Source organism: Bombina bombina, chromosome 4, assembly GCF_027579735.1.
Source record: "Bombina bombina isolate aBomBom1 chromosome 4, aBomBom1.pri, whole genome shotgun sequence".
Taxonomy (NCBI): domain Eukaryota; kingdom Metazoa; phylum Chordata; class Amphibia; order Anura; family Bombinatoridae; genus Bombina; species Bombina bombina.
In genome coordinates, this window is record NC_069502.1 from 990,910,327 (window position 1) to 990,937,021 (window position 26,695).

Genomic DNA, 26,695 nt, shown 5'->3' on the forward strand with positions numbered 1-26,695 from the left:
GAGGTAGCCGTAGCTTTTTGGCCTCTCCGCTTACCAGAATAAACAACAAACAATGAAGATGTTTGACGGAAATCTTTGGTTGCTTGTAAGTAGAACTTTAAAGCACGAACCACATCAAGATTGTGCAACAGACGTTCCTTCTTTGAAGAAGGATTAGGACACAGCGAAGGAACAACAATTTCCTGATTGATATTCCTATTAGAAACAACCTTAGGAAGGAATCCAGGTTTGGTACGCAAAACCACCTTATCTGCCTGGAAAACAAGATAAGGTGAGTCACACTGTAAAGCGGATAACTCAGAAACTCTTCGAGCCGAAGAGATAGCTACTAAAAACAGAACTTTCCAAGATAGAAGCTTAATATCTATGGAATGCATAGGTTCAAATGGAACTCCTTGAAGAACTTTAAGAACTAAGTTTAGGCTCCATGGCGGAGCAACAGGTTTGAATACAGGCTTGATTCTGACTAAAGCCTGACTAAACGCTTGAACGTCTGGGACATCCGCCAGGCGCTTGTGTAAAAGAATAGGCAAAGCAGAAATCTGTCCTTTTAAGGAGCTAGCTGATAATCCCTTCTCCAATCCTTCTTGGAGAAAAGACAATATTCTAGGAATCCTAATCTTACTCCATGAGTAACCCTTGGATTCACACCAATAAAGGTATTTGCGCCAAATCTTATGATAGATTTTCCTGGTGACAGGCTTTCTAGCTTTAATCAGGGTATCAATGACCGACTCAGAGAAACCACGCTTTGATAAAAATCAAGCGTTCAATCTCCAAGCAGTCAGACGCAGAGAAATTAGATTTGGATGCTTGAATGGACCTTGAATTAGAAGGTCCTGCCTCAATGGCAGAGTCCACGGTGGAACAGATGACATGTCCACTAGGTCTGCATACCAAGTCCTGCGTGGCTACGCAGGTGCTATCAGAATCACCGAAGATCTCTCCTGCTTGACTCTGGCAACCAGACGTGGGAGGAGAGGAAACGGTGGAAATACATAGGCCAGATTGAAGGACCAAGGCACTGCTAGAGCATCTATCAATTCCGCCTGGGGATCCCGGGACCTGGACCCGTAACAAGGAAACAGCGTTCTGACGGGACGCCATCAGATCCAATTCTGGTGTGCCCCATAGCTGAGTCAGCTGGGCAAATACTTCCGGATGGAGCTCCCACTCCCCCCGGATGAAAAGTCTGACGACTTAGGAAATCCACCTCCCAGTTCTCTACCCCTGGGATATGGATTGCTGAAAGATGGCAAGAGTGAGTCTCGGCTCATCGGATTATTTTGTTTACTTCCATCATCGCTAGAGGACTCCGTGTTCCTCCTTGGTGATTGATATAAGCTACAGTCGTGATGTTGTCCGACTGAAATCTGATGAATTTGGCCGCAGCAAGCTGAGGCCACGCCTGAAGCGCATTGAATATTGCTCTCAGTTCTAGAATGTTTATCGGGAGGAGAGTTTCCTCCCGAGACCATAAGCCCTGTGCTTTCAGGGAGTTCCAGACTGCACCCCAGCCTAGCAGGCTGGCATCTGTCGTTACAATGATCCACTCTGGCCTGCGGAAACACATTCCCTGAGCCAGGTGGTCCTGAGACAACCGCCAGAGAAGAGAATCTCTGGTCTCCTGATCCAGATGTATTTGAGGAGATAAATCTGCATAATCCCCATTCCACTGTTTGAGCATGCATAGTTGCAGTGGTCTGAGGTGTAGGCGGGCAAAAGGAACTATGTCCATTGCTGCTACCATGAGTCCGATTACCTCCATACACTGAGCCACTGATGGCCGAGGAATGGAATGAAGAGCTCGGCAAATGGTTAAGAGTTTTGATCTTCTGACCTCCGTCAGAAATATTTTCATTTCTACCGAGTCTATCAGAGTCCCTAGGAAGGAAACTCTTGTGAGAGCGAAGAGAGAACTCTTTTGTATGTTCACCTTCCACCCGTGAGATCTTAGAAAAGCCAATACGATGTCCGTGTGAGACTTGGTTAGCTGGAAAGACGACGCCTGAATTAAGATGTCGTCTAGATAAGGTGCCACTGCTCTGCCCCGCGGTCTTAGAACCACCTTTGTGAAAATTCTGGGAGCCGTGGCCAACTCGAAGGGAAGGGCCACAAACTGGTAATGCCTGTCCAGAAAGGCGAATCTGAGGAATTGATGATGATCTTTGTGAATAGGGATGTGTAGATACGCATCCTTTAAGTCCACGGTAGTCATATATTGACCCTCCTGGATCAGAGGTAGGATAGTCCGAATAGTCTCCACCTTGAATGACGGTACTCTGAGGAACTTGTTTAGAATTTTGAGATCCAAGATTGGTCTGAAAGTTCCCTCTTTTTTGGGAACCACAAACAGGTTTGAGTAAAACCCTAGCCCTTGTTCCGCTTTTGTAACTGGGCGGATCACTCCCATGGTATGTAGGTCTTCTACACAGTGTAAGAACGCCTCTCTCTTTGTCTGGTTTGCAGACAATTGAGAAATGTGAAATCTCCCCCTTGGAGGGGGGGGGAGTCCTTGAAGTCCAGAAGATATCCCTGTGACACAATTTCTAAAGCCCAGGAATCGTGAACATCTCTTGCCCAAGCCTGAGTGAAGAGAGAGAGTCTGCCCCCTACTAGATCCGGTCCGGGATCGGGGGCTACCCCTTCATGCTGTCTTGGAGGCAGCTGCAGGCTTCTTGGCCTGTTTACCCTTGTTCCAAGCCTGGTTAGATCTCCAGACTGACTTGGATTGGGTGAAATTCCCCTCTTGCTTTGCAGCAGGGGAAGATGAAACGGGACCACTCTTGAAGTTCTGAAAGGAACGAAAATTATTTTGTTTGGTCCTCATTTTATTTGTTTTATCCTGAGGGAGGGCATGGCCTTTCCCTCCAGTGATGTCTGAAATAATCTCTTTCAGTTCAGGCCCGAATAGAGTCTTTCCTTTGAAAGAGATGTTCAAAAGTTTAGATTTTGATGACACATCAGCAGACCAGGACTTAAGCCATAACGCCCTGCGTGCTACAATGACAAAACCTGAATTCTTTGCCGCTAATTTAGCCAGTTGGAAAGCTGCATCTGTAATGAAAGAATTAGCCAACTTAAGGACCTTAATTCTATCCATAATATCCTCTAATGGAGTCTCCATCTGAAGAACCAGAAAGCAGCTGCAGTAGTTACAGGAACAATGCACGCAATAGGTTGGAGAAGAAAACCTTAATGAACAAAAATGTTCTTTAGGAGACCCTCTAATTTTTTATCCATAGGATCTTTGAAAGCACAACTGTCTTCGATAGGTATAGTTGTACGCTTAGACAGAGTAGAAACAGCTCCCTCCACCTTAGGAACCGTCTGCCACGAGTCCCGTACGGTGTCAGATATGGGAAACATTTTCTTAAAAAAAGGATGGGGAGCGAACGGTATGCCTGGTCTATCCCACTCCTTAGTAACAATATTCGCAATCCTCTTAGGGACTGGAAAAACATCAGTGTAAACAGGAACCTCTAAGTATTTGTCCATTTTACACAATTTCTCTGGGACCACTATAGGGTCACAATCATCCAGAGTCGCTAATACCTCCCTGAGCAACAAGCGGAGGTGTTCAAGCTTAAATTTGAAGGCCGTCATATCAGAATCTGTCAGAGGGAGCGTCTTTCCTGAATCAGAATAGATAGCAAATCCCTTACCCCTACTTCAGAACATTGTGAGGGTATATTGGATACGGCTACTAAAGCGTCAGAAGGCTCCGTAGTTGTTCTTAACCCAGCGTTGTCACGCTTTCGTTGTAAACCAGGCAGTTTAGATAAAACCGCTGTGAGGGTTGTATTCATAACTGTGGCCATGTCTTGTAAAGTAAATGAAGTCGACGCACTAGAGTTACTTGGCATCACTTGTGCGGGCATTACTGGTTGTGACACTTGGGGAGAGCTAGATGGCAAACCCTCAATTCTTTCTGTCTGAGAATCATCTATTGCTATATTTTTAGGTGCTATAATATGCTCTTTATAATTTATAGACATATCAGTGCAAGTGGGAGACATTCTAAGAGGGGGTTCCACAATGGCTTCTAAACACATTAAACAAGGATTTTCCTTGGTGTCAGACATGTTAAACAGGCTAGTAATGAAACAAGCAAGCTTGGAAAACACTTTATTCAAATACTTAGAAAAAAACGGTACTGTGCCTTTAAGAGAAAAAAAGATGCACAAACTCTGCAAAACAGTGTAAAAAAGCAGTAAACTTTACGAATTTTTTACAGTAGAATCATAAAGCCTTAGTAAGTTTGCACAGCCAGCCAAATAAACAATTCACCCCTTAATGTAAAAACCGGATTGACAAAACGTCAAAAACCGGTATAAAAATGTTCAGCACCTTGCCACAGCTCCGCTGTGGCGCCTACCTGCCCTTTAGGATAGATTTGTGAGGGATAAAACTTCAATTAGGCCCTCAAACACATTAGGACCCTCTGGAGAAGCTGCTGGATGTCTTCAGAGTAAAAGAAACTGCGCAACTGAGGCACAAAAATAGGACCTTCCCACCTCACTCGATGTCAGTGGGGCCTAAAAGAAACACACCAGAGTGTTTCTAAACTAGCCATATGTGTTAATAACCCTTAAACAAGCCACAAGACCCCTTAAAGTCCCTCAAAAAAACGTTAAGTATTCAACAGAAAAAAATGTTTTTTCCATAAGTGCCACCAGTAAGCTGGGATTCTTTCTATTAAGTGTCTGAATACAGCTTACCCTTCCCTCATGGGGATATTGTCAGCCTTTTCTAGAATTATCACAGTCTGTGTAGAAAAAAATTGACTGAACAAACCTCAATGCAGCTTAGCATGCAAACCGTTCCCCCAACTGAAGTTTTCCTGTACTCCTCAGCCTCTGTGGGAACAGCAGTGGATCTTAGTTACAAAGTGCTAAGATCATCATCGTCCTTGCAGAAATCTTCATCCCTTTTCTGCCAGAGAGTAAATAGTACACACCGGTACCATTTAAAATAACAAACTTTTGCTTGAGAAAATAAAAACTAACATTTTTGTCACCACACTCACTTTACCCTTCCTAGCAGATAAGCAGGCAAAGAGAATGACTGGGGGGGTGGAGCTAAGGGAGGAGCTATATAGACAGCTCTGCTGTGGGTGCTCTCTTTACCACTTCCTGTTAGGAAGGAGAATATCCCACAAGTATGGATAAATCCGTGGACTCAATACATCTTACAAGAGAAATATATATATGTATGTGCAGGACCAGCACTCACTTAATCCTTAATTTTTCCAGTGATTTTTCCAGGGGGACTCCCCTAACCAAAGTCCAGTGACAAGTATAATAAAACAACACACTGGTGGCACTCAAATAATGGCAACAGTGCCTTTATTACAGAGCAACTTTTCGGGGCTCCTGCCCCTTTATCAAGCTCTATATATATATATATATATATATATATATATATATATATATATATATATATATATATATATATATATATATATATATATATGTTTGTGTGTGTGTGTATATATATATATATATATATATGTATGTGTGTGTGTGTATATGTATGTTTATGTGTGTGTTTGTGTATATATATATATATATATATATAATATATGTGTATGTATATATATATATATATATATATATATATATATATATATATATATATATGTGTATGTATATATATATATATATATATATATATATGTTTGTGTATGTGTGTGTATATATATATATATATATATATATATATATATATATATATATATATATATATATATATATATGTGTGTGTATAATTTAAAAAAAAGTTTCCAATTTGCTTCTATTAGCAATTTTGTGTTGTTCTCATGGTATTCTTTGTTGAAGAGATACATAGGTAGGTTTCTGGAGCACTACATGGCAGGAAATAGGAAACTATTTCCTACCATTTAGTGCTCTTGTAAATGGATAACATTCTTGCAAAACTGCTGCCAAATAGTGCTCCCGACACATGCATGCTCCTTTTTTTTTTTTTTTTTTTTTATCTGGTATTTGTAGAGCGCCAACAGATTCCGCAGCTCTATAAACATAGGCGGTATACAAGGTAACATTTATAGGGATCCTGGAGGCAAGAGGAAGCCAGTGAAGGGATTGGCAGAGAGGTGCAGCAGATGAAGAGCGACGTGTAAGGAAGATGAGTCTGGTAGAGTCATTCATTATGGATTGTAAAGGAGCTAGGCGGCAGCTGGGGAGAGCAGAGAGGATGGAGTTGCAGTAGTCGAGGCGGGAAGGGATGAGAGAGTGGATTCAAATCTTAGCTGTGTCTTGTCTAAGGAAATGTCTAATTTAAGGTGGAAGCGGCAGGCTTTAGCCAAGGACTAAATGTGAGGAGTGAAGGAAAGATCTGAGTCAGTTGTTAGTGCGCCCTACACAATTGCTCGATCTATAAAAAATTAAGTTGGATTTAATATGAGTGCAAAAATAGCAGCGCTAATGATTACACTTCAGCTATGTTAATTTACAATAGTTGTGATATGTTTGTGTTCCACTTGCCTAAAAAAAATCTTTGCAATGCACTTCCATTATTTATTTTGCCTGCTTTTCCTGAAATTTAACTCTGAATATTGTAGTGTTTCCACTTCCCTCAGAGAAGCTAGAGTTCATTCTGTGGAATGCAGAACCCAGTAATTGAGAGGTCAGTCCATGAAAATGTTTGTAAGAGACCACAGTAAAGCAAGTAAGATTAACAACGTTCAAGAAGCTTTTCAAGGGGTGTGCCCCAGGACTACAAAAAATGCAGATTATTTTAACTAAATGACAGATTTTAAAGCATTTATTTTTACAAAAAGAGTATTATTGTACTGGCAATAAGCTTTTTTAAACCGTTTATTTACAGAACACTTTACTGTAATGAGTGTGTGTCCTTCTTATACAGATACTCCGCCTTTAATGTACAATTTGCCTTTAGAGACGCTTCATAACACTGACGCATAATTATAGATCAAAAACTTGCCGGCATAGAGAGAATTCACACAAAAGTCTCAGTACTGATAAGATTGCGTAGATAGCCTTGCAAGAGTGAAGAGCTTTAGATCACCGGACCCCTAGTGTGGTCAAGAAGTAAGAGAGGGAAATAAATATTCTTCTGAACATATAAACCTCTTGAGAGATATGGGCAATGATCACAAACTTGCCAGCATGGAAAAAATTCTTGCAAAATCCTTAGGGGCTTTTTTTTCATTATATTGCAATACAGGGTCAAGTTTTCACAGCCAGAGCCCTGCGTAGCCAGAGAAAATTTCTAAAATTCTTTGATGGACCTTCCAGTACTGACAAGACTTTATAGATAATGATCCAATGATTTGGATCACTGTGCCCAAACCTGAATGGCAGTGTAAACATTCAGGTAAAAACCTTGATAAATTAAATGGACACTAAACACAATTTGTTTCTTTCATGATTCAGATAGAGCATGCAATTTCAAGCAACTTTCTAATTTACTATTATAAAATTTTCTTCAATCTCTTGCTATCTTTATTTAAAAACCAGGAACGTGATGCATAGGACCTGGCCCATTTTTGGTTGAGAACCTGGGTTATGCTTGCTTATTGGTGGGTAACTGTAAGCCTCCAATAAGCAAGCGCTATCCATGGTGCTGAACCTAAAATGGTCTAGCTGCTAAGAATTACATTCCTGCTTTTAAAATAAAGATAGCAAGAGAAGGAAGAAAAATTCATAATAGGAGTAAATTAGAAAGTTGCTTAAAATTTGGGTTCAGTGTCCCTTTAAATTACATTTAGAAATGGAATTTTTTTCTCTCTCTCTTTGGATGACCTAAAAATGCAAATATCAACATTGTTGTTGGCATATAAATTTTAGGTAACACTTCCCTCCTTCCCACTCATTTGGAGGCGTGGAGGAAATGACGTAAAATTTACGGCCCCCTGGCCTTATCAGTACCTCATTCAGAATATTAAGCCTCACATGTTAATATTTTGAGAGGAATATAAAGTGGGTTGTAACAGCCACAAATAGTCGCCACATTACCACAATACAAGCTGCTGTGTCTGTCATACTACGTGCTTCAGAATGATCTAACAGTACAGTCATTTTAGCTGAATTTAATAACTCTGTTTAAAGATATGATGAAAAGCTTTTGCTTTTTCTTACCGCATTTGCATCCAAAAAATCTAAAGGAAAAAAGGATTGCGTTTTACAGTTGCTTGCAAGCCTAGTAATTGAACATAATTTTAAAGGGACAGTAAAGTCAAAATGTAACTTTCATGATTCAGATAGAGCATGCAATTTTAAAGTGAAGGTAAAGTTAGATCGTTCTGTAAGCACTATTCAATTTAGAACCTTGTAAAATATACAGTCGCTAACTTATTTTCTGTGAAACATTACCTATTTCAATAATAAAGTTCTTTCTTTTTTTTCCTACCGTTCCGTTACAAACTCCTCCCATGAGCCATTTCCTGATTTATGAGCTTATGACGTATAGATCGGTCTCACCCGCTCTATACGTGTCTCCAAGGCTCGTGCAGTCTTTGTTTCAGCTTCGATATTGTTGCCGTCTGTAGCAATAAGCCTGCTACGTAATGCTGTGTTAAAAATGTTTTTGCAGTAGGCATGCGCAAATCGGGGCCGCACTTGGCTTTCCAAGGAGAGGTAACAATGCTAACGCATGTGCATAGTGTAGAAGAGAGCGATGACGTAAAATGGAAGGAAGTCAATTGGCTGGTGTAAAAATGACCAGCATGTGAAGAAAAAAAAAATTACGGTTTGTGCGGTTGTTAGATGAGTAATAAAAACGGCGAAAACTCGGTTTAAAAATAAAATTAGAAATTTTGAAGAATGAAAGTGCCATTCATTTGTGCTGACATGTAAAGTATTACATTGCAATACAGAAAACTTTACCTTCACTTTAAACAACTTTCCAATTTACTTTTTATTAAATTTGCTTTGTTTTCTTGGAATTTTTTATTGAAGAGTAAAACTAGGTAGGCTCATAAGACAGCAGTGTTTTGCAACATTGTATAACAAAGCTACAAATAATGTTGCAAAACACAGCTGCTATAGAGTGCACACTCCTGAACTCTTATGACCCTACCTAGTTTTACTCTTCTATAAAAGATACCAAGATAATAAAGCGAATTTGAAAACAGAAGTAAATTGGAAAGCTGTTTAAAATTGCATGCTGTATCCAAATCATACATTTTAATTTCTCTTGTAAGATGTATCAAGTCCACGGATTCATCCTTACTTGTGGGATATTCTCCTCCCCTACAGGAAGTGGCAAAGAGAGCACCCACAGCAGAGCTGCCCATATAGCTCCCCCCTTAGCTCCACCCCCCAGTCATTCTCTCTGCCTTCTTAACTGCTAGGAAGGGCAAAGAGGAGTGTGGTGACAAAAATGTTAGGTTTTTATTTTCTCAAGCAAGAGTTTGTTATTTTAAATGGTACCCGGTGTGTACTATTTACTCTCTGGCAGAAAAGGGATGAAGATTTCTGCAAGGAGGATGATGATCTTAGCATTTTGTAACTAAGATCCACTGCTGTTCTCACAAGGGCTGAAGAGTACAGGAAAACTTCAGTTGGGGAAACAGTTTGCAGGCTAAACTGCATTAAGGTATGTTCAGTTTATTTATTTTTTCTAGACAGACTGTGTTATTTCTAGAAAAGGCTGGCAATATCCCCATGAGGGAAGAGTAAGCTGTATTCAGACACTTGGATAGGAATTTCAGCTTGCATGAAGGGCTCATTAGTTACTGGTGACACTGTTTGGTAAAAACGTTTTTGTTTTTTCAGTAAATGATGCAATTATAAAGTTTTTTTTGAAGGGACTAAGGGGGTCATTATGGCTTGTTTTAGAGTTTTTTAACCCACATGGTTAATTTAGAGAAACTCTAGTGTTTTTCTGTTAGGCCTCAAAACATCGAGTGAGGTGGGAGGGGCCTATTTTCGCGCCTCAGTTGCGCAGTTTCTTTTTCTCTGAGACTTCTAACTGCTTCTCCAGAGGTTCCTGCTGTGTTTGAGGGCTGTAAAAGAAGTTTTTTCCCCCACAAATTGTTTTGAAGGGCAGGTAGGCGCCACAGCAGAGCTGTGGCAGGGTGCTTTGTCTATTCTTCTATACAAACGTCTGGCAGATGTCCCAGACGTTCGGGCATTTAGTCAGGCTTTGGTCAGAATCAAGCCTGTATTTAAACCTGTTGCTCCGCCATGGAGCCTAAATTTATTTCTTAAAGTTCTTCAAGGGGTTCCGTTTGAACCTATGCATTCCATGGATATTAAGCTTCTATCTTGGAAAGTTTTGTTTAAAGTAGCTATCTCTTCGGCTTGAAGAGTTTCTGAGCTATATGCTTTACAGTGTGATTCCCCTTATCTTATTTTCCATGCAGATAAGGTGGTTTTGCGTACCAAACCTGGGTTTCTTCCTAAGGTTTTTTCTAATAAGAATATCAATCAAGAGATCGTTGTTCCTTCACTGTGTCAAAGAAGGAACGTCTGTTGCTCAATCTTGATGTGGTTCGTGCTTTAAAGTTCTACTTACAAGCAACTAAAGATTTGCGTCAAACATCTTCATTGTTTGTTGTTTATTCTGGTAAGCGGAGAGGTCAGAAGGCTACGGCTACCTCTCTTTCCTTTTGGCTGAAAAGCATCATCCGTTTGGCCTATGAGACTGCTGGACAGCAGCCTCCTGAAAGAATTACTGCTCATTCTACTAGAGCTGTGGCTTCCACATGGGCTTTTAAAAATGAGGCTTCTGTTGAACAGATTTGTAAGGCGGCAACTTGGTCTTTGCTTCATACTTTTTCCAAATTTTCCAAATTTGATACTTTTGCTTCTTCTGAGGTTATTTTTGGGAGAAAGGTTCTACAATCAGTGGTGCCTTCCGTTTAAGGTCCCTGTCTTGTCGCTCCCTTCATCCGTGTCCTAAAGCTTTGGTATTGGTATCCCACAAGTAAGGATGAATCCGTGGACTCGATACATCTTACAAGAGAAAACATAATTTATGCTTACCTGATAAATTTATTTCTCTTGTGATGTATCGAGTCCACGGCCCGCCCTGTTTATTAAGACAGGCATATATATTTTTATTTTTAAACTTTCAGTCACCACTGCACCCTATAGTTTCTCCTTTTTCTTCCTAGCCTTCGGTCGAATGACTAGGGGGTGGAGCTAAGGGGGGAGCTATATAGGCAGCTCTGCTGTGGGTGCTCTCTCTGCCACTTCCTGTAGGGGAGGAGAATATCCCACAAGTAAGGATGAATCCGTGGACTCGATACATCACAAGAGAAATACATTTATCAGGTAAGCATAAATTATGTTTTTGACTTTACTGTCTCTTTAAGCATACAAAAGAAATTATTAGGAACCATTAAATCTATGCGCTGCCTTGCTGAACATCATCAGATCACATAATTATTACTTAGTGACACATAACTCTGCTGACAAATATTAGCAAATATAATCACATAGCAAAGATAATTACCTCTAAACAGGACATAGGACGGTAATCAGAGATCTTTCTGGACACAAGAAGAAATACTGTGTTAAATTACTAAAACAAACCATTTTGTTTAGTTCTCAACAAGAAATAAATGATCCAGCAAAGCAGTCAGTCCATTCTCAACTCACAGCGTTCCTTTCTAGGTTACCAAGGGCCCACTGATCTAAAGTTCTCAGGTTTGGCGCCATTAATTAACAATTCTCGACTTTACTGTGAGTTCCCGCAGATTTTAGCTTTTTATCTCGAAAGGCAGAGTTCTGTATATCAAGGAGAGACTCTTAAAGGGATATGAAACCCAAAAAGGATTCGGATAGAGCATGTGATTTTAAACAACTTTCTAATATTAGCAATTTTACTTCATTCTCTTGGTATCTTTTGTTGAAAAGCAGGGACATATGCTTAGGAACCCGCACATTTCCGGAGCACTATATGGCAGCAGTTTTGCAGGAATGTTATCCATTTGCAAGAGCACTAGGTGGCAGCAATATTTCCTGCCATGTAGTGTTCCAGATGCCTACCTAGGTATCTCTTCAACACAGAATATCATGGGAACAAAGCAAATTTGATAATAGAAGTAAATTGGAAAAAAAAATTTAAATGGTATGCTCTGTCTGAATCACAAAAGATAATGTTTGTCTTTCATATCCCTTTAAAGGGACACTGAACCCAAATGTTTTCTTTCATGATTCAGATGGAGCATGACATTTTAAGCAACTTTCTAATTTACTCCTATTATCAATTTTTCTTCGTTCTCTTGTTATCTTTATTTTAAAAGCAGGAATGTTAAACTTAGCAGCCAGCCCAATTTAGGTTCAGCACCATGGATAGCTCTTGCTTATTGGAGGCTTACATTTACCCACCGATAAGCAAGCATAACCCAGGTTCTCAACCAAAAATGGGCCGGCTCCTATGCATCACATTCCTGCTTTTTAAATTAAGATAGCAAGAGAACGAAGAAAAATTGATAATAGGAGTAAATTAGAAAGCTGCTTATGATTCCATGCCCTATCTGAATCATGAAGGGAAACATTTCGGTTTAGTGTCCCTTTAAATTGCACAGTAATGCTCAAAAAAACGTTTTTGCTCATCAGTCCCGATATAAGAAATGTAGGGAGGTCTGTCTGAGCCTCAGACTATTATGTAGCGCACAGGGCTGGGTGTTCCGGTGCTGCCTCTATTCTGAAAGTGTTATCAGTCAACTGGCTAAATGTGTACACCGGGCTACCGGAGAGTTAATTTAAAGGGACTGCGTCTGCTAGAAGTCCAGAAGTGATAGTCTGTGCTATGTGAATAATGAATCACATATTGGATGAATATTACGCTGTGTGTATTAGTGCTTCGCCTGCTTTACCTTCTTTTCTTTTTTGTTGCAGTGAGGTTAACAAATTGTGGTGCAGATTTATAATCTATATTAGGGATAATTCTTATATGGTTTTCTCTTTGGGGGTGAATGCATTAAAGGATTACTAAACATAGTAGAATAGTATATTCTGTTAATCTTGTACATGCTCAGGAGGAGCTGGTGCCTCCTAAAGTGTGCATATAAAAAGATTATGCACATTTAAGACTAGATTATGAGTGGAGCACAACATTGCGCAAGCACGATATTTGCACTCCACTTAGTAATACCAGCGCACGTAAATGTGTGCTGGTATTACAAATGCAGCGCAATGCCAACATTGCCTGGAAGCTGCCTCGTTTTCATGCCGATAGACACGGCAAACCACCTAGCGCAACTCAGGGGGCAAATCACACAGCATTGCTCAACAATAAATATATATGTATATGCTTATATACATAAATATGTATGTGTTTATATGTGTATATACAGATATAAACATATATATATATATATATATATATATATATATGTGTATATAAGTATATATATATATATATATATTTATATATTTATATAGTAAAAACACCCAACATCACCTCACTTTAACCCCTTATAACTGTTTGTGCAGTTTTTTGTTTGTTTTTTAAAGATGCTCATAATTATTTTTTATTTTAAAGAACTGTCCTCGTTATTTTGGGGGCAATTGGGGCGACTTTTTATATTTAACCAGAGGTCTGATCTCTGGTTAATTGTGCTTAGCGCAAAGTGAAAACGCAAGCTCGCAAGAGCATTAACCAGCCACTTGTAATGGCTGGTTATGTAACGTGCGCACGTAAACAGGCAAACTTGCCCCTTAACGGGCGTATGTTAAGATAGTGCTCCACTTGTAATGGCTGGTTATGTAACGTGCGCACGTAAACAGGCAAACTTGCCCCTTAACGGGCGCATGTTAAGATAGTGCTCCACTTGTAATCTGGCCCTTAGATAATGGAAGGGAATTGGAAAGTTGTTTAAAAATGGTGTCCTCTATCTTAATCATGAAAGACCCCTTAACCCATTTGGACGTATATATACGTCATGCAGTATAATGCTTATTGTACCGCATGACGTGTGTGTATATATATATATATATATATATATATATATATATATATATATATATATATATATATATATATATATATATAATCTGCAGGAAGAGCTGGAGTTCCTGAGCTGTGTGTCACCATCTGTAATGATGGTCTGCTGGTGCCGTTCAGAGGTGTGGGAGGGAAACCAGGAAGCTATGCTCTGTCCAGCAGCAGAGGGAGGGAGTGGGATGGGCCCTACAATGCAGAAAAACAAATGAAGGGAGAAAGAGGTATGAGGAGCTACACTACTGAAAAAAGTGGGGTGGGGTTGGGGGCCCTAGCTAACTATTACTGGAGGGATGGAGATGGGGGGACCACTACACTACAAAAAAAAAAGTATTTATAGGTACTGGCAGACAGCCAGTGGGAGGGGGGTTATAGAGCTATTTGGGGGGATCAGGGAGGTTGGGAGGGTTGAGGAGGATCACTACACTGCAGAAAAAAAAAATATAATAAAAATTAAAAAAAATGAATACAGTACTGGCAGACTGTCTGTCAGTATCTAAGATGGTGGTGACCAGCGTGGGGAGGGGGGGGGGGTTGTGAGGGAGGGATCAGGTAGGGATCAGGGGATCCCAGAGAAGCATTTACAACCATTTGTGCCATGATTGCACAAGCAGTATGTAAATAATTTCAGTGAGAAACACAAAGTTTATGATAAAGGTAACATTTTTTTTTATATGATCGCATTTGGCAGTGAAATGGTGGCATGAAATATACTAAAATGGGCCTAGATCAATATCTTGGGATGTCTACTTAATAAAAAAAAATATATATATATATATATATATATATATATATACATACCGTATTGCTCCGAGTATAGGCCGCTCCTGATTATAAGCCGCACCCTTAAAGTTTGGTGCCATTTACAAGAAATTACATTTTTAACTCTTAGCCTCTCTCCCTGACAGATAAGTCTCCTTACCCTCCCCCTCACACACACAGCCACCCTCATAATAACCCTCACAGGCTGCCTCCTCTTAACCTACTCAGCCTCCTTCCCTCACACAGTGCCCAATACTCTATTACCGTAACTACCGGTACCTCCCCTTAGCCATCCTCACCCTCTTAGCACCCTTCATCAATCATAACCCTCTCCTCACCACATACCTTCTCACCCTCAGCACATACACATAAAGTGGCACCTGTTATCTCAGACACTGTGTCACAGATGATAACTCGCAATCTTAAACCCCTTCAACTCCCATCCTGTGCTCCTGACATCGTGGGCAGCAGTGGTGTGCTGGTGTGATGGTTCGGTGTCTCTCCTGTCCGACTGCGCTCTTCATGTTAGACTTGCTGCTCCTGAGTGCAGCTTTAAGTGGGGAGTCATGATCATCCCGGCGGTGGCTTAGGATGTCGGCGGTGGCTTAGCATGTCAGCGGCGGCCAGTGGAGTCTCCAGGAAATCCTCCCTGCAAAAAACACTGTGCTTCCGCTTCCGCCTAACCCCAACCTGTTAAAGCTAGGGTACTTACAGTATGCCGGTATTTGTACATTGTTTTTGGGCAACATCCCGAGTATAGGCCGCACCCCTAATTTAAAGACTTGCATTAGGGGAAAAAAGTGCAGCCTATACTCAGGACAATACGGTATATATGTGTGTGTGTATACTGTATATAGTTTTGACAGGTAAATAAAAAAAAACAAGGCTCTATTTCTGTTTAAATGGAGTGATAGCAAAATGCTAAAAAATCCCCAGTATTTTGGGCAAGTTCTTCTCTGCAATTCCCAGTACTGAAGGGGTTATGGGCCACTGGAGGGAAAGTTTGTGCCATTCTTTCTTGATTTTACTTAATTTCTCTATATTGAATACTGTGCTTATTTTTTTTTTACAAGGGTTTCAGATGTCCTAGCTAGCAGTGGCACAACCACACTACTTAATAGGTGGGAGTACACAATATAACTTATAAAAACTCCCTGGAAAGGTGCTTTTTTCCAAATCACCCTTTGAGAAATGCCATTTTGAAATGTTCACACAAATATCTCAGCTCTTGTTGTCTTCAATGACCCAACTGTCAACCTTCCAATGCAGGATAAGAAAAAAATGCTTCATTTGACATAACATTTCTGTCAAACTTTGTATCATTGAAAGTAAATAACGGTACCATGTTAGCTGTGTTAGCCTTTTTTTTTTTAACTTAAACTCCAAAACTTTATTGTTCATAGTTAAGAACATCATGTAAATTACTGATTATTTGTAGGTTTAAAGCTTCCAGGCCTTGTCAGGTTGTGTATACCTGTAAGCTCCACAAAACGCTAAGTATTAAAAGGTGCACATAAAAAGGAAAAAATAAATCCTTTAAATTGCATTACAATTTCAAAGATACTTCATTACTGCCCTCCCCATCACTTGCATGTTGGGAGAATATATAGTAATTAGAAAATGCAGAAAGTATATATTCACCTATACCAATGGAGTGGAGCCGTAAGCTACCAAACTTGGCGACAGCTAGAAATAGTTTACGGCTCTATTTTAGTACCAGGTTTCCATTTAAATATGTTGTGCATTGCGTGCAGTCGCTCTTTTCGTGCAAGTGTAAGTTAACGTTGTGTTAATGCTTCCATCCGACGTCAGATTTCTTGAAAATAAACTTAGTTGCTATGGTAACCTGACCTTACGCTATAAAATGTATGTTTAACGTCTGCGCTCCTTATCTGTGATCACCTCTAAAGAGAAACAAAAGACAGATACACTTATTTATAATACATATTTTTTTAACTATACGCAAATACTATTTTTTATTATAATTATATTTTCCACTTTATTAATATATGTAATATGTATTGCTGCCCTAGGCATAGGTCTAGTTTAAATTTTGTAGATATGTCCTTGCATATATTTTAATAATTTATATGTAAATACATACTGATATTTCCATAAGAACATAAGTGCAACTATTCCTATACAAGGGACAAAAATAAATATTAGATATTATTTAATTTTTTCTTCATTGAAACACTTTAATTATTTGCAAGTTTTAAAATTTCAATGGGAAATAGGTCTCAAAAGGCTTCTTTTGCCTCTTTTACAGCTAGTTCAACTGGTGGTAATTTTTTTCAATGTATCGACAGCAGTGTAATAACAGTTTGCGCTTTCATTGGAAACCGGGTGTAAATGATCCCTTAACGGTTTTTAATACTTTCTATGGGCAGGAGGAGTCTGGCTGCCGATATTGTGGTATAACGCACCATCAAAAGCAGTCGATACACGAAATTGCTTCCGACAGCATATTTATTGGTTTGCGAACTAGTGCAAACCTAATTGCGGCTCAATAAAAATGAAAGTTAGTCTATAATATAACAGTGTTTCAAAAACAATGTATGCAGTAAAATTATTTATCTTGATCTAGCATTAAAATATCTGGTTGATGTTTTTATATTTGTGTAATTTATACCTTTATAAATTTTACATAAGTATTAAATATCTTATCTTTCATTTTGTCTGCAGTACGAGAAGAGCAGCTCTTATCAGTTGAAGATTATGACCTGAATGTTGTACGACTGTGTTTCGAAGTCTTTCTTGCGGATGAACATGGAAACTATACACATGCTCTCGCACCAGCTGTTTCAAATCCCATTTATGATAACCGTAAGAAATCATTTTTTCAATGCATTTTGTATAAAAACGATGCTATTAGGAAGCTTACTTGCACACATGAAAACAGTTTAAGGGATAGGAAAATCAAAATTGAACTTGCAGGATTCAGATAGATCATGTCATTTTAAGACACTTTTAAATTCACTTCTATTTTCAAATGTGCTTTGTTTTCTTGGCATCCCTTGTTGAAAAATAATACCCACATATCCTACACTAGTGGGAGCTAGTTGCTGATTGGTGCCTGCACACATTTTTTCTTGTGATTGGCTAACTAGATGTGTTCATTTAGCTGACAGTAGTGGAGTGCTGTTCCTTCAGCAAAGGATAACAAGATAATGAAGCAAATTTGATAATATAAGTAAATTGGAAAGTTGTTTAAAATTCTATGTTCTAGCTGAGTCATGAAAGATTTTTTGGGGTTTCTTGTCCTTTTAAGTTATACTTTTATCAAAAAACTGAAAACATTAAAGGGACACTAAAGTCAAAATTAGAGTATACAATATAAAAAAGGTTCTCTTAGAAGCAGGAGGACATTGAGTATATGGATGGTTCCGTTTGACCAGTAAGACCATTTTTAAAATATATATATATGTGAAGCCCCCTACAATTTTTTTCCCAATTATCAATTTACCTGCTTGAACGTATTTAATTACTTACAAATATGTCCTTTACCTTTATTTTGTCATTTGAAATAGCCTTTCCTGTTGAAACCACCATTTAGCAGCAGCCCAACGAGTGATGGGATATATAAGTATTAAATTAAATATGTATATAATTATATATTTTTATTTTCAATTGATTTCTCTAAGGGCCAGATTCTATCAAGCTTTCTTGGCTTGTGAGAGACTTTTAGATAGATCTCTTAAGTACTTCCTAATGCTATAAAGGCAGTTTTTACCTTCTGATCACTGTTTCTTGCGAAGGTGCTTTTAAGGAGTCAAGGTGATGCATACATCACAGTAGGACTAAAAAATGTAATTTAAAAATTGTATAAAAGAAATAAATTATATTTTGAAAAAAAGTGCAGTCAAAAATTGTATTGTTAGTCACATTAAAAAATGTTACAAAATTGTTCTGCAAAAATCTTATTTTTTGAAAAATGTAAAATTGGTATTGAAATTGTGCAGTATAAATTGTAATAAAACTACACTGCACATACAAAAACCACTGTGAAATTCACATTTATAATTCAAAAATCAAAGTGTATTATTTTCCCTATTGTAAAATGAGTCTCCCTGACTCTGCTAGTGGGATGAACAGGGGAAATTTGTACTCCAGGTCTGGCATAATCTGTACACATCTTGCACCTACAGATCTTACTGGGAGGTTTTTTCATCACTTCTATGTACTTCTAAAATAAATCTGTTTAGAATGCTAAGCATCTTATGATGTTTACTGTTCCTTTAAATAAATTTAGATACCACTGTTCATCTCATGTTATCAGTAGTGTATTTTCAGATGAACACTGCTTTGCGACCAAAGTATAATTTTAACTTGTTTATGCCATTGTTATTGTACATGTTATTCTTTTGTCTTGTATATGTTTGTCATTTAACTGTCTGATTAATATGAAAATGTCACCTAGAAATAGCCAAGACTATTGATGATAACAAGTAATTGTTCTTGAATATTTTACATATCAATTTACATCTTTTAGGTGCACCCAATACAGCTGAGCTGAGGATATGTCGTGTGAACAAGAATTGTGGAAGTGTAAGAGGGGGTGATGAAATATTTCTTCTCTGTGATAAAGTTCAAAAAGGTAGTAACCTTCTCCATTTCATTATTTTTTTTCTTTTTTGTTTTCTTTTACACCAAGAAACATCTATAAATTGTATGCAATATCCTATACCCAGCAACTGCTTGATTTTGTCCGTACTAAATATTAAAGGATATTTAGCCACCCTTAAGACTTTTGGGCCAAATTGTGCCCAGTGGTGTCATCACTTGCATGGATATTTGTGAGTGCACTTTATGTATTCCACTTGGCATTGCAAGGGACATTAAGCACTAAATAAACGCTAGATAGAATGCTGGATTCAAAGAAGAGAATAGTCTGAAAATAACATGTAGAAGTATTTGTTAAAGTTTCATTAGCTATTTAAATATTGACAAAATAAGTGTAAAGTTTTAGTGTCCATAAAACAATGGGAGCTGCCATGTTGTAACTTAGGTTACCTTCTCTGCAGTGGCCAATTAGAGACAGTTATAAATAGGTCACTAGAGTGTGCTGCCAATGGTTGTGTGGAATATAACAGTGTTCTGCACTTCCATTTCTAACAGGAACTAAAATGCTCACAATTTCAGAATGAAATTATAGGAAAAGGGGACAAAATAAATAAAGTATATTGCAGACTTTTTTATATATTCGATTTAGTCATTTTATATTACCATCTCAAAGTGTTTAATGTCCCTTTAATAGCCATATGCCGATGAGCTTAATCACTATAATAAATATGTAGTTTCTTTTTTCTAAGTTTTTTTTTCTCTAGTACCTTATAGATTACCATTATTTAAGGGCCATAAATGCATGTTTTTCTCATTTATTAAAATACTATTTATACATAGAATTACAATTTATTTATTTTCCATTAGTTTTACTTTGCATCTTCACTTCCTTTTTTCCGACGTATTCTCTAGATATTTTCATTCATTAATAACACTGTATTTCCTTTTAGTGCATTTATTACAATTTTTATCATTTACTCATTTTTTGTGACTATTGTTAATAAATATACCAGTGGGCATTTTATAAAGAAGTATACGTTTTGATGGCAGATAAGAACAAGAAAGCCCATAAAGTTTGCTATTTTCAGACAAGCAGTCTCATGCGTGCTGAAGGAGGAAGCGTTATGTTGTACCATTGCTTTGCAAGACAACTCTTTTCTTAGGCTGGATAATATTACGATTATGGGCCAGATCACGAGTGGAGCGCTAAGTTATGCGTGAGCCATAAGGGTGTTTGCACATGTCAGGTTTACTGCTGGTATTATAAGTTAAAAGCAAATGCAAACGCTTGAACTCAATCGCGATTTACACATCCTTGGAGCTCTGGTTAACTGTTTTGCAAAAAAAAAAAGTATCGCAAAACACATCAAAAATACATTAGAAACGTAAATTTACACTCATAATAACACTAATCCAAGAAAAATTATTAAAAAATAATAATGTACAAAAAAGTTATAAGGGCTCAAAGATATGAGATCTCAGGTGTTAGAAAAAAAGGTGGCAAAGGGCTTTAATATAGAGATACATACATATACATGTCTAAAAATAAAGTATATATATATATGTGTGTGTGTGTATGTGTGTACTGTACATATGTATTTATATGTGTTTATATGTATTTACAGACATATACAGTTGTGCTCATAAGTTTACATACCCTGGCAGAATTTATGATTTCTTGGCCATTTTTCAGAGAATATGAATGATAACACAAAAACTTTTCTTTCACTCATGGTTAGTGTTTGGCTGAAGCCATTTATTATCAATCAACTGTGTTTACTCTTTTTAAATCATAATGACAACAGAAACTACCCAAATGACCCTGATCAAAAGTTTACATACCCTGGTGATTTTAGCCTGATAAAATGCACACAAGTTGACACAAAGGGGTTTCAATGGCTATTAAAGGTAACCATCCTCACCTGTGATCTGTTTGCTTGTAATTAGTGTGTGTGTATAAAAGGTCAATGAGTTTCTGGACTCCTGACAGACCCTTGCATCTTTCATCCAGTGCTGCACTGACGATTCTGGGGAAAGCAAAAGAATTGTCAAAGGATCTGCGGGAAAAGGTAGTTGAACTGTATAAAACAGGAAAGGGATATAAAAAGATATCCAAGGAATTGAGAATGCAAATCAGCGTGTTCAAACTCTAATTAAGAAGTGGAAAATGAGGGGTTCTGTTGAAACCAAACCACGGTCAGGTAGACCAACTAAAATTGCCAGTGAAATTGTTCGGGATGCAAAGACAAACCCACAAATAACTTCAGGTGAAATGCAGGACTCTCTGAAAACGTGGTGTGGCTGTTTCAAGATGCACAATAAGGAGGCACTTGAAGAAAGATGGGCTGCATGGTCGAGTCGCCAGAAGAAAGCTATTACTACGCAAATGCCACAAAGTATCCCGCTTACAAAAAGCCTAACAGCACAGAGACAAGCCTCAAACCTTCTGCACAAAGTCATTTGGAGTGATGAGATCAATATTGAGCTTTTGGGCCACAACCATAAACGCTACATTTGGAGAGGAGTCAACAAGGCCTATGATGAAAGGTACACCATTCCTACTGTGAAACACGGGGGTTGATCGCTGATGTTTTGGGGATGTGTGAGCTACAAAGGCACAGGAAATTTGGTCAGAATTGATGGCAAGATGAATGCAGTATGTTATCAAACAGAACCCCTCATTTTCCACTTCTTGATTAGAGTTTTTTCTCTCAATTCCTTGGATATCTTTTTATATCCCTTTCCTGTTTTATACAGGTCATCTACCTTTTCCCGCAGATCCTTTGACAATTCTTTTGCTTTCCCCACAACTCAGAATACATAAACGTCAGTGCAGCACTGGATTAAAGATGCAAGGATCTGTCAGGAGTCCAGAAACTCATTGACCTTTTATACACACACACTAATTACAAGCAAACAGATCACAGGTGAGGTTGGTTACCTTTAATAGCCATTCAAACCCCTTTGTGTCAACTTGTGTGCATGTTATCAGGCCAAAATCACCAGGCTATGTAAACTTTTGATCAGGGTCATTTGGGTAGTTTCTGTTGTCATTATGATTTAAAAAGAGTAAACACAGTTAATTGATAATAAATGGCTTCAGCCAAACACTAACCATGAGTGAAAGAAAAGTTTTTGTGTTATCATATTCTCTGAAAAATGGCCAAGAAATCATAAATTCTGCCAGGGTATGAGCACAACTGTATACACACATAAATTCTCATATATAGACATATGTATAAGTCCATTGCAGCCCTTTGCCGTTAGGTAGAGGAAAACATGTAAAAGCATATTTATGCCATATTCATATTTAATAAATGTTTAAACTATGCATTTACTGTAAATATTTCCCATTTCAAATATATATTGCTATATATCTGTATATGTCTATACCTATATATAATTATATGTGTATATATATATATATGTACACACACATAATATAGGTATAGCTTTATATTGTACCAAAATACCATCTGATATATGTAGAAATAAGTATTTATGAATAAATATAACATCTTGTTCTTGGTGGAGAACATTGAAATGTGAATAATATTTTCATGTTGGGTTAGCGCACATAAGAATATGTGATCAAGTAGGGTGTTAGGGTTTTTTTCCCACTTTTTTTGCTCCGTTAACTTCTATGGGAGAATACGTGAACGTGCATACGATATTGTAAGTTCGGCTTTTTGTACTTGTCAGATTAGCTTGCGAGCGAAAACAATTCATTTTCAACTCATAATACAAGCGCAACCCAACGCACGAAAAAAAGCTTACTACTAGCGCAGGTAACGCTCAAGCGGGAGAGTTAAATAGCGATCCACTTGTAATCTGGCTCTATATGGTTAAACTCTTATCTACCTTGTTTTATACAGTACATTGTGCAACATTGTGCAATATATAACCATACTTTTTCATAACAGTTCTAGGAATATTGTCTAAATATATTGGGAAATAATTCTGAGTTTGAGTAAATACACGTGTAGCATTCCACTTCTGCTTTTAATGTCCAGCTATTACATTATGTATGATGTATAGTAGTTTTATTATCAAATTATGCATTTACTACCATCACATATGTAAGTATTTAGGGGTTGATCACTTTTCTTTCAAAAAGTTTATCTAATGATTTTTCTACAAAATTCAACATTAAACTCTATTGGAATCTTTGTACATAAAGCATTTGATAAAAATTTCTAAAGGACTGTGATTGACTTAAAGGGACACTGAACCCAAATTTTTTCTTTTGTGATTTAGGTAGAGCATGCAATTTTAAGCAACTTTCTAATTTACTCCTATTATCAATTATTCTTCGTTCTCTTGGTATCTTTATTTGAAAAAGAATGCATCTAAGCTTTTTTTGTTTTGTTTAGTACTCTGGACAGCACTTTTTTATTGGTGGATGAATTTATCCACCAATCAGCAAGGACAACCCAGGTTGTTCACCAAAAATGGACCGGCATCTAAACTTACATTCTTACATTTCAAATAAAGATACCAAGAGAATGAAGAAAATTACATAATAATAGTAAAAATTTGAAAGTTGCTTAAAATTTCATGCTCTATCTGAATCACGAAAGAAAATTTTTGGGTTCAGTGTCCCTTTAAAGGGACATGATACCAAAGATTTTCTTTCAAGATTCAGATAGAACATACAAATTTTAAACAACTTTCCAAATGTATTTATAACTTACTTCATTCTCTTGGTATCTTTTGTTGAAAAGCATACCTAGGTAGACTTCGGAGCTAGCTTCTGATTGGTGGCTGCATATATATATATATATATATATATATATATATATATATATATATATATATACCTGTTATCAAATGCTTACTTATGTGTTCAGCTAGCTCCCAGCAGTGCATTGCTCCTCCTTCAATAAAAGATACAAAGATAATGAAGCAAAATGTAAATTAGACATAAATAGAAAAACTGTTTAAAATTGTATGCTCTATCTTAATCATAAAAGAAAAGTTTCATGTCCCTTTTAGTTTATAAAAACAAAAAAATCCCAATTATGCTGCAGCACCAGTGACTGAAATCAATTGCACTATTTTCCTTTTACCACTTTGTAGATGACATAGAGGTCCGTTTTTTTACTGACGACTGGGAAGCTAAGGGCACATTTTCACAAGCGGATGTGCATCGCCAAGTCGCCATTGTATTCAGGACTCCACCATTTCACCGTCCTGTCTCTGAACCTACAACTGTGAAAATGCAGCTCCGGAGGCCTTCTGACCAGGAAGTCAGTGAACCTATGGATTTTAGATACCTTGCTGATGAAAAAGGTACATTGATAGCTCTATAAATAAATCGTTTCTCACCAAATCTAATCACAGTTGCATAGTTGTCTCTAAGGAAACATCGTAGGAACCACTGAGAGAGTTCAAGACAGTTAGTTATTAGTTCAATATTAAGCAGTTGCCCATAAATAAATATTATGCAAACAATTCTCTGCATTCCTCTTAGATGATAACATTTCAGTAATACAAAAGAAATAAAAAATGTTACAAAAATCCCCCAAAATAAAACCCCTGATTGATTGAATTTTGAAGTTAGAAAGTAAGCTTTATTGATTTTCAGATTAATTAGAAAATAAATGACCATTCCATCCTCCACTCCCTGCTTATCGAGCTGTATGACTGTATTTATTCAGCCTATAAACTGCTGCAGCTTGTCTCTTGTGGTATAATAACGTCATGGGTGCAATAATAAAGCTGTAGTGCTGCATTGGCAGAGGGGAGGGTAACCTTCCTGCAGACGCCCCTCTAACTGGTACGGCTGGGACAGGAAGTAAACGAACACTGCACAAATGTAGGGGAAAAAAATAATAAAATCCATTTAAATAGATGAATACATATTGCAATTATTTATATTACTTATAAGACCGAGATTAGTGCTTTTTTATTACAACAATGAAACAGCCTGATTAAAGGGACAGTCAAGTCAAAATTATACTTTCATGATTCAGATAGGGCATGCAATTTTAAACAACTTTCCAATTTACTTTTATTATCAAATCTGCTTTGTTCTCTTGGTATTATTTGTTGAAAGCTCAACCTAGGTAGGCTCAAACTGATTTCTAAGCCGTTGAAGTCTGCCTTTTATCTCAGTGCATTTTGAATGTTTTTACAGCTAGACACTGCTAGTTCATGTGTGCCATATAGATAACATTGCACTCACTCCCGTGGCATAATTTGTGAGTCAGCACTGATTGGCTAAAATACAATTCTGTCAAAAGAACTGAGATAAGGGGTAGTGCACTTTATACTAGCATTATGACAGTGATTAGCCTTGTCTGTGGACTCAAGCCTGGATTGGCTCCTACAAATAAGGCAATTGATGGGCGGCGTTTCACTGTTGATAAACATTTGTAGTAAAAAGGATGTTATATAGATGAAAGGGGAAAAAACCCTATTGGCTCCACATTGCACTTGATATTAAATAAAGGTCTATCCAGTTCCTTACAAAACCATTTATCAGCCAATTACAAAGCAAGGTGCCTGGAAATAAACTGCACTATCAATGTAGACCAGTGTATTTTCAGTTTACCCAAAAATGTTCTTCCCTTTTAATTTGTTCCCACTGATCCATTTGACCTATTAAATTGTTTACAAGTAGCTCGTTTACCCTTATTTCTGCATTTGACATAGTTGATTTAGCCTGTGGTGTCCCAACCTATACTGAAAATTTCTAGACTTAAGTCCAGTCTATTGACAGGTAATGCAAATGCAGCCAGCAGAAGAAATTACACTACCAGTGGGGATTTAGAAAAGATAACTCAACATTGATCTCTCTAAGTATTGAGTTTTGGTTTATAGACAAATATAACATAAGGAAGCATGTATATGTACAAAAATGATAACACAATGAGATCTGATTTTACCTGTAAGCTCAACCCATTGTAATAGGCTGTGGTTTCATAGCACAAAACCAGCTATTTCATATACGCAAATAAACTGAAAATGCAATTTCTCATACATTTTATACTCATTGGAAATACAATTGTACAGTATACTGTCCCTTTAATATACCTTTTAAGTACTTTTCCATTTTAAAAAAGCATCAAGAAATTTGTGTTGTGTTGATGATTTATGTCAGCTCCTGTTTTTATATGTTACTAATTTTCTATATTCCAATCAGTCTGAATGCACACACACAAAAAAACATTGTACAGGAGCTTCTGTGTTTTTTTATTGGTTCTAAAGCTTTGCTGATCCATAAGAGTCACTGGCCTAGATCCAATAAAACTAATCTTGCAGGAAAAAAAAATCACTGTAACGTTGCAATTTGTACCGGCCCCTTGTAATCAATGTTGTTGCATTTGTCTGTTCACTTTGTGGGGCATAGAACAAGTTCCACTGTGTAGGATATCAGCATTACAAAACGAAACAAAAAAAAAACGCTATGAAGAAGTTCAGTCGA

The 26,695-nt window shown here is 37.5% G+C and overlaps 1 protein-coding gene across 1 annotated transcript in view; it reads left to right on the forward strand.

Annotated features, from left to right (window-relative positions):
- The window catches only part of REL (REL proto-oncogene, NF-kB subunit), a 149,052-nt gene that overhangs the window by 116,785 nt on the left and 5,572 nt on the right, over positions 1-26,695 (forward strand). Inside the window, exons 6-8 of the mRNA XM_053712043.1 lie at positions 17,389-17,529; positions 19,196-19,300; positions 24,346-24,558. Of these exons, the coding sequence (XP_053568018.1) occupies positions 17,389-17,529; positions 19,196-19,300; positions 24,346-24,558 (459 nt within the window). The remainder of the gene's footprint in view (positions 1-17,388; positions 17,530-19,195; positions 19,301-24,345; positions 24,559-26,695) is intronic.